Source organism: Chaetodon auriga (genome assembly GCF_051107435.1).
Source record: "Chaetodon auriga isolate fChaAug3 chromosome 23 unlocalized genomic scaffold, fChaAug3.hap1 SUPER_23_unloc_1, whole genome shotgun sequence".
NCBI lineage: Eukaryota > Metazoa > Chordata > Actinopteri > Chaetodontiformes > Chaetodontidae > Chaetodon > Chaetodon auriga.
The window spans coordinates 129,530-138,831 of record NW_027481911.1 but is presented as its reverse complement, the minus strand read 5'-3'; the positions used below and the strand labels follow the sequence as shown (position 1 = coordinate 138,831).

The window sequence follows — 9,302 nt, the reverse complement described above, 5'->3', positions numbered from 1 at the left end:
TACACATATACACAGATAATCATGTACTGTGTGCAGTATGAGTGTAATATACAAGTTATACTGCAAAACCTGAGACAGTGGGAATGAGGGCAGTGCAAAGGTGATGGTGGTTTTGTGCAAAAGAAGAACAACAAAAATTCAATGTAAAATCCACGAATGCAGTAAAATGTAAAGAACAATTCTCAATGTGAAACCTGTCGAACGTGTCGAGCTGAGGTCCATCACAATCATCTGGAGACGCTTTGTCACAGTCGGTCCACTTTTACGTCATGACCACTTTGTTAATATCGAGGATCGTTCAGCCGTAAAGAAACTTTCAGTCATGTTGAATTTACTGAATATTCCACAAACTAAAGCTTCCTGTCAGATTCAGTCAGTGTGTGTCAGTGGATGTCAACGGTCGTCCAGGCATCAAGTGTGTGTTCACTTCACTGCAGCTTCATGGCGCCATCTAGTGGACTGATAGAAGTACAGCAGCTCGGCCTCACACTGCTGTCTGACTGCATTCAGCTGACACTGATATGAAAGACGAGATAACAGCCAATCAGAGGAGGAGCAGCTGATATTTGGACAGGAGAAACCATGAAAGGATGATTTCAGCTGATGTGCACATGAATGATTTGTGTTTCCTCTCCAGATCAAAGTGTGTGTGAGCTGACGTGAGTTCAGCAGCATGAATCGGTGTGAGGACAGAGAGGAGGGAGTCTGTCCCTCTAAAACCAGTCTGTGTGGGGACGATGACGGCCAGACCGAAGCTCAGAGGTGAGACCAGGATCTCTGACTGTCCAGGACTCGTCTCCATGTCAGAGCACTCGAATCTCTCCACCATCATTATTCACACTCAAAACTCTGTGTGTGTTGTGTTGAAGGCCAGAACAGCAGGACCCACCAGACTCTGCTGGACCTGGACCTGGACCTGGACCTGGACCTGGACCTAGACCTGGACGTGAATCTGACTCTGGACCTGGACCCAGCTGTGTGTCCTTGAAGAGTGAACAGTCGATGGGTCGCCTCAATGACTTTAAAGTAGATCGACCGTCTGCTGCAAAGAGGTAAACTGTTGATAACATTAAAATATTACAGATTCTTGTTTGAACTGCTATTTATCCAGAGTTTTTTAAACCTGTTTGTTTATTTTCATCATCGTTCTTCTTCTCATTCGTTTATATCCTCACATGTGGAAGCTGCCCAGTATAACCAGTCTTCAACTCTTGACTCCAGTTGAACATTTCCTCCACACACACCTTCTGACTGATGACTGCATGAGTATAAAACAGTGACTTGATTGAGGCTAACAGATGCTAACGAAGGCTAACTCTGATTCCACTGAGTTCCTCCATCAAATCAACATGTTGTGGTTTTCAGTCATGTGACAACACAAACACAAACATGTCAGTGATAACAGCTGGACTGAGATCAGCTGCTGTCAAACACAGAATGAAGCAACACAGAGAGTCTGAGGAAACACACAGTCTGTGATTGATGCTGCTGATGGATTCACGAAGTCAAGAACGACACTGGCATCATGGCGCCTCACATCAGGCTGGAGTTGTGCCTCTGTGAAGACGTATGATGCAGAGAAGGGTGTTATGGGTAACTAAAGGCTGCAGGAGCTCAGAGAGGAGACAAAGCTCAAATATGTGTTGTGTGTCAAACAAGTGGACAAGAACAAATACATGTTGTCCAAGAATAAAAGAAAGAGCCAGAGCAACTTCTATGAGCAACAACTGCACCTGTTTCCTTCATGTAGTCCAGAGAAGAACGTTCCAGCTTTCATTTGAAACACAGCTGGATGTGAAATCACCCTCAGCTTTGCTTTGATCCAGTATTCTCTGCTTCTCTCTTTGCTTTTCTCATGTTTCACTCACTTTATTGTGACTCACTGCCAATTTGTGCTGGACAGTTAGCATCCAGTTAGCAAAAGGAACTGGATTATCAAAGGACCTTCAGCTGGTGTTTGTCTCTGTGTGGACGGACATGATGTGAGCTAATTCTTCATGATTCCTCCACAGAGTCCACCAGAAGAGCTCAGAGGTTCACAGTGGTCAGTCTTCCCAGCAGCATCAAACTCACCTGGACGCCATCTTTATGGTCTGTACATGTACAACAGCTGCTTTCACATCTATTCTGTTCACAATAATCTCCACGCTGCACTTTTTAGACCAGTGGACGGTCAGTCTGTCCAACATGGATCTGATGTTTGCTTCCGTGATTTCACTTTTTGTCATTCATATAATCTTCTGTTCCAGCTGCTGGAGGAGAACATTGTCACTTTTGTGAGGAACGAGCTGAAGAAGATCAAGATGGTTCTGAGTCCAGATGACCCAGAATGTTTAGAGAGTCAGGGGGAGGATGAGGATGATGATGCAGAGCAGAGGAGGAGCAGCAGAGAGGCATTTCTGAAGATCACGCTGCACTTCCTGAGGAGAATGAAGGAGGAGGAGCTGGCTGAGCGTCTGCAGAGCAGTAAGAGGATTTCTCTAAAGGTTTAACTGCTGGATCAGTGGAACATTCACTGATGTCTCAACAGATGGACCAAAATATGTTCAGACAAGGCCATTAAATTCTCATCTGAACTTTATCAATCACTTATTGATTTATTTGTTGTGTCTTCATTCAGAACATCTTGCCTCAGTGTGTCCCCGTCAACTGAAAGTTAACCTGAAGAAGAAGTTCCATTGTGTGTTTGAGGGGATCGCTACAGCAGGAAAGCAGACCCTCCTGAATCAGATCTACACAGAGCTCTTCATCACAGAGGGAGGGACTGGACAGGTCAATGATGAACATGAGGTCAGACAGATTGAAACAGCATCCAGGAAACCACACGGACCAGAAACCACAATCAGATGTGAAGACATCTTTAAACCACCTGGACAAGATGAACCAATCAGAACAGTGATGACAAAGGGAGTGGCTGGCATTGGGAAGACGGTCTTAACACAGAAGTTCACTCTGGACTGGGCTGAAGACAAAGCCCACCAGGACATACAGTTCATGTTTCCATTCACTTTCAGAGAGCTGAATGTGCTGAGAGAGAAAAAGTTCAGCTTGGTGGAACTTGTTCATCACTTCTTTCCTGAAACCAAAGAAGCAGGAATCTGCAGGTTTGAAGAGTTCAGGGTTTTGTTCATCCTTGATGGTCTGGATGAGTGTCGACTTCCTCTGGACTTCCACAACGATGAGATCCTGACTGATGCTACAAAGTCCACCTCAGTGGATGTGCTGCTGACAAACCTCATCAGGAGGAAACTGCTTCCCACTGCTCGTCTCTGGATAACCACACGACCTGCAGCAGCCAATCAGATCCCTCCTGAGTGTGTTGACATGGTGACAGAGGTCAGAGGGTTCACTGATGAACAGAAGGAGGAGTACTTCAGGAAGAGGTTCAGAGACAAGGAGCAGGCCAACAGAATCATCTCCCACATCAAGACATCACGAAGCCTCCACATCATGTGCCACATCCCGGTCTTCTGCTGGATCACTGCTACAGTTCTGGAGGATGTGATGAAGACCAGAGAGGAAGGAGAGCTGCCCAAGACCCTGACTCAGATGTACATCCACTTCCTGGTGGTTCAGTCCAAAGGGAAGAACATCAAGTATGATGGAGGAGCTGAGTCAGATTCTCAGTGGACTCCAGAGAGCAGGAAGATGATTAAGTCTCTGGGAAAACTGGCTTTTGAGCAGCTGCAGAAAGGAAACCTGATCTTCTATGAATCAGACCTGACAGAGTGTGGCATCGATATCAGAGCAGCCTCAGTGTACTCAGGAGTGTTCACACAGATCTTCAAAGAGGAGAGAGGACTGTACCAGGACAAGGTGTTCTGCTTCGTCCATCTGAGTGTTCAGGAGTTTCTGGCTGCTCTTCATGTCCATCTGACCTTCATCAAATCTCGAGTCAATCTGCTGTCAGAAGAACAAGCAAACTCCTGGTGGTCTAAAGTCTTTAGAGACAGACAACATGAACTAAAACAGCTGCACCAGAGTGCTGTGGACAAGGCCTTACAAAGTCCAAATGGACACCTGGACTTGTTCCTCCGATTCCTCCTGGGTCTTTCCATGAAGACCAATCAGACTCTCCTACGAGGCCTGCTGACACAGACAGGAAGTGGCTCAAAAACCAATCAGGTAACAGTCAAGTACATCAAGAAGAAGATTGAAGAGACACCTTCTGCAGAGCGAAGCATCAATCTGTTCCACTGTCTGAATGAACTGAATGATCGTTCTCTGGTGGATCAGATCCAACAGTCCTTGAGTTCAGGAAGTCTCTCCACAGATGAACTGTCCCCTGCTCAGTGGTCAGCTCTGGTCTTCATCTTACTGTCATCAGACAAAGATCTGGACGTGTTTGACCTGAAGAAATTCTCTGCTTCAGAGGAGGCTCTTCTGAGGCTGCTGCCAGTAGTCAAAGCCTCCAACAAAATTCTGTAAGTAGAATTTAGTCATTAATAAATGCTCAATCTTTTAACAAAAGAAAAATGAATAAGTTCCCATTTTTTCACTGTTTTCTCTTCAGACTGAGTGGCTGTAATCTCTCAGAGAGAAGCTGTGAAGTTCTGTCCTCAGTCCTCAGATCCCAGTCCTCCATTCTGAGAGAGCTGGACCTGAGTAACAACAACCTGCAGGATTCAGGAGTGAAGCTGCTGTCTGCTGGACTGGAGAGTCCACACTGTGCACTGGAAACTCTCAGGTCAGATCAAGTTACTGTTTGTATTGACAAGCATAGAGGCTGTATCACGTGTAGCTCTGGAGGATGAACTACGATGTAAGTTTGACAAAACAGCTTTCTTTGTTCACTGAGGTTTCCTTCATCAGCCTCTGTGCAGATTCCAAAAGAAGAGATGTTTGGTTCATCAAAACTGTTCCTGCAAATAAGACAAGAGAGACATGCTGACAGAAAGCTACGAGTCGATGATAAATACTAATAAACTCATCAGTTGTTCTATTAGCTGCAGTACCAGTAGTGTCAAATGAAACTGACAGTAAATCAGGACCAAACATAAAACCAGGATCCAAAGTGGTCTCTCGATTCTGTACCTTCATCATTCTTTCAGTGTGTTGAAGATCTGCTGTGTCAGATTTAAAGTGTTAATGTGACCTGAAGCAAACAGAGACAAAATGATTGATTACCAGCTAAATGCAAGAAGGTTCCTGTGGCTGAAAACAACATGAAGCATCAGGTTTGTTCTTCTGTGGTCACACGGCTTTGAACGTCTGGCTCAGCAGGTCTGCAGACAGAACGTATTCCCTCAGCAGAGAGTCTGGATCCTCATAGAGAAAACCATCAGGAGAAGAATTAAAGTTCAGTCTGAAACTGTGAACAGAACCTCGTGTGGAGCAGGTCAGGTGTGGGCAGGGTTTGTTTTGACCAGAGAGAGAGGACTCATCAGGGAAGATGACGACGGCAGGGCCCATCCAATGGCTGGACAGACTGCTGTTGGCAGGTGCTGGTCCAGTCTCAGAGCTGGGTCTGGGTCCAGCTCGCCAGAGAATGAAGCAAAGTGGTGTTTGACGTGTGTGGCCATCAGGAGGGATTGTGACAGCCTCAACCACAGACACAACCAGAGCTCCACAGAACACAGCCTCTATGGCTGACTCAAACTGTTCCTCTGAATATATCACACAACTCTGAGCTTTCAGTCAGTGGAACAGCAGCACAGCTGTGTTCTTACAGACATGAGGACAATGAATGGACGCCTGCGTGGACTGAGAGATGCTCAGTGAATTATTTCCTACCAGCTCAGTGAACTTGTAGCTTAAACTTCAGTGTCACTCACAAAGATAGGAAATTTGTGTTTCAGTCTCTCAGACTCTGAAACTTCACTGCTGAAAATATCTGAAGTATATTCAGATTATCTGTTTGCACAAAACCTTTTCAAACATGGAAAAATATTTCTACAGCTAAACCTTCATTTGTGAGATTTTTTAAATCAAACTCACACATTCAGATTCGTGCATACTATTTTTTCACATTCACACAAAAGACGATGTTCGACTGAAGGCTGTGAAATTATTTCTGAACATCATTTCACAAAAACTAAAAATATCAATGAGCCTCATTTTCTCCCAGATTCATTTTTTATGTCATGTGACGTTGGTTTCTGGATGTTCATTTGTGATTCACTGATGATTTGTTTTCACATCTACAACATGTTTATGATGGAACAACAAAGATTTGCACACATGCTGAGAAGAGACTCAACATTTTAAAATAAATGTTCTTTTTCTTCTTCTTCTTCAGACTGAGTGGCTGTAACCTCTCAGAGAGAAGCTGTGAGGTTGTGTCCTCAGTCCTCAGATCTCAGGCCTCCAGTCTGAGAGAGCTGGACCTGAGTAACAACAACCTGCAGGATTCAGGAGTGAAGCTGCTGTCTGCTGGACTGGAGAGTCCACACTGTGCACTGGAAACTCTCAGGTCAGATCAAGTTACTGTTTGTTGTAAAAGCGTTGACGTCTTTCTTTAACCTCAGAAATCCACACATTTGACAATACATATATTGAATTGCAGTTTTTTTCTCTCAATATTCCTTTCATTTATGAAGTCCGGCTGAGATGGAAATCCTCATTTCTGTGTTGTTGTCATGTGACTTTGATTAGTGGACATTGCTTTATTCCTGATTCAGTCATGATTATTTACCACAAAGGTGTCGCTGAGGACCTCAGGAAGTGAATTGTCAAGTGTGAAGTCGTTGACCTAAAACACAGAAACTGTTAAGAATTATTATGTGTTGTAAATCCTCCCACGTGATGCTACTCATCCTATCAGATCTCTGCGTTTTGAGAGCAATGATTTGACAGACACAGCAGGACCCTCAGATGATCTTCCGTGTGTGTTGTTGTGTGTGTTTTCAGGCTGTCAGGCTGTCTGATCACAGAGGAAGGCTGTGCTTCTCTGGCCTCAGCTCTGAGATCCAACCCCTCCCATCTGAGAGAGCTGGACCTGAGCTACAATCATCCAGGAGACTCAGGAGTGAAGCTGCTGTCTGCTGGACTGGAGGATCCTCACTGCAGACTGGACACTCTCAGGTATGAAGAGGCTGCTGCAGCCACAGTCAGTCAGTGTGAAAGAGGAGGAAGAGCTGGAAACATGTTGTCTGTCTTTTTGGTTGATGGTGGATGTGAGTGAGACGTGAACAATCACACATGTAGGAAACCTTTGTCCTTTGATCACAACATAAACACTGGTTGAACATGAAAAGGACATATTTGTGTTGGAGGTCTCAAGGAGAACATCTCCAGGAACAAACATGATAATGACCTGTTGGTCATAATTGATGCAGTTTGGACAGATCTCTGCATGGAAAAAGAACTGTCTGTCAGTTTGACAAATGTCCTTTTGTCCTCAAAAGACATAAAAACAAGCTTCCAATAAGTCCAAAGCAGTTCTATTTAGTTCGAACTGCTGGAACCTGACAACCACAGGACAGAGCAGGACTTTTGAGATGCTTCATTCAAGTGTTTTTCTCAAAATGTTGGACTGTTCCTTCATCAGTGGAGAACAATTGGACTGAACATGGTCTTCACAGCAAACATGGCTTGTTAATATTTCCATGTGCAGACATCAAGTGGCTCTTCTTGTTCTGGTGAACTTCAGAAAGTTTGACATGAAAAGATTTCGACACAACAGAGTCATGATGACTTGTCTCAGATATTGAATTTATTGACAGTATTCACAATTCTAATGAACACATGAAGCATGGTCACATATGGGACATGACGAGGAGAACCGTGTCCAATAACCAATGATTAAAGCTCTGTTGGTTTGTTCAGTGAAGACAAAGTCAGACTGATTTTTGATCATCACAGGTGGGAGAGCGAGAGAGCGCTCAATGAGTGAAGCAGCTTAGAAGTCAGCAACAGATTGAAATGAGGAAATGAGCTGATGAAGGCAGATTTAATGATGAGAGAGAATCAGTGTCACTGTCAGTGTCTGAGCAGAGCTGAAGAGGTTTAGGGGCAGCAGGGAGAAGCAGGCCGGATCAACATGTTGTGTTTGTGTGTATGAGAGTGATGTAACGTCCATGTTTACATGCTGAAAGAGGAGGTGCTGCTCTGACCCCCCTCCTCCTTTCAGGATGCAGCCTGCTGGAGTCCGATGGTTGAGACCAGGTCTGAGGAAGTGTAAGTGTGTCTTTAATTTGACTGATGAAAACAAAGCAGAGCACATTCAGCCATCTTCAAACTGTGACATCACTCATTCACATCTCTGATGTCATCATCAAACTGTCCATCAATCAACAGATGATGGATCAATAACTGCAGCTGTTTTCTTCTTCTTCTCTCCATCAGATTCCTGTGAACTCAAACTGGACACAAACACAGTGAACAGAAGGATCAAACTGTCTGACAACAACAGGACGATGACGTATGTGATGGAGGATCAGTCATATCCTGATCATCCAGACAGGTTTGACCGGTGGCCTCAGCTGCTGTGTGGAACTGGTCTGACTGGTCGCTGTTACTGGGAGGTCGAGTGGAGAGGAGAGGTTTATGTATCAGTGAGTTACAGAAGAATCAGAAGGAAAGGAAACAGTGATGAGTGTTTGTTTGGATGGAATGATCAGTCCTGGAGACTCTTCTGCTCTGATGGTAATTACTCTGTCTGTCACAAGAAGAGAACAATGTCCATCTCCTCCTCCTCCTCCTCCTCCTCCTCCTCCTCCTCCTCTGTCTCTCACAGAGTAGGAGTGTATGTGGACTGTCCTGCTGGCACTCTGTCCTTCTACAGAGTCTCCTCTGACTCACTGATCCACCTCCACACCTTCAACACCACATTCACTGAACCTCTTTATCCTGGTTTTTGGTTCTGTTCTGGTTCCTCAGTGTCTCTGTGTCCTCTGTAGGAGGGAGAGTCTCCTCCTGTTAGAGAAACACTGCTGAACAGATCAGTTGAGTCTGTGCAGGATCTCAGTCACATCAGTCTTTCAGGTTATTGGAATAAATTGATCAATGAACTTTGTTGAAAATGATTGAAAAGATTCCTCATTTACTTTGTGAACTTCTTCCACTTCCAGTCCTTTAAAGATGGAAGCTGTGATCATTAAACTGTGGAAACACTGTTGACTTGAACCTTCAGCTGTGTGTTGATTTCAATTCTGGATCTTGTTCCAATCAAAGCTGAATGTTGCTGTGAGTGTTTGTTGTGTCTCTCAGATCAGGACCAGAGGTCCACCGATACGGTTTTTTCAGGGCTGATACAGATTATTAGAAATCAAGGAGACCAATAACCGTTAAAATATCAGATATCGTCTTGATTGTTTCACTTCATGTTGTGTTTTCATGGTTCATTTTACTCAACAACATCG

General features: G+C 44.5%; 1 protein-coding gene across 1 annotated transcript; it reads left to right on the top strand.

Annotated features, from left to right (window-relative positions):
• The first annotated feature begins 2,263 nt into the window (after positions 1-2,263).
• Positions 2,264-8,911, top strand: LOC143317624 (NLR family CARD domain-containing protein 3-like). The gene is made up of 7 exons (XM_076725724.1): positions 2,264-2,466; positions 2,621-4,424; positions 4,514-4,687; positions 6,239-6,412; positions 6,850-7,023; positions 8,072-8,118; positions 8,287-8,911. Exons 1-7 carry the CDS (start codon positions 2,304-2,306, stop codon positions 8,838-8,840), a joined length of 3,090 nt encoding a protein of 1,029 aa, XP_076581839.1. The 5' UTR covers positions 2,264-2,303; the 3' UTR covers positions 8,841-8,911.
• Positions 8,912-9,302: the final 391 nt, after the last annotated feature.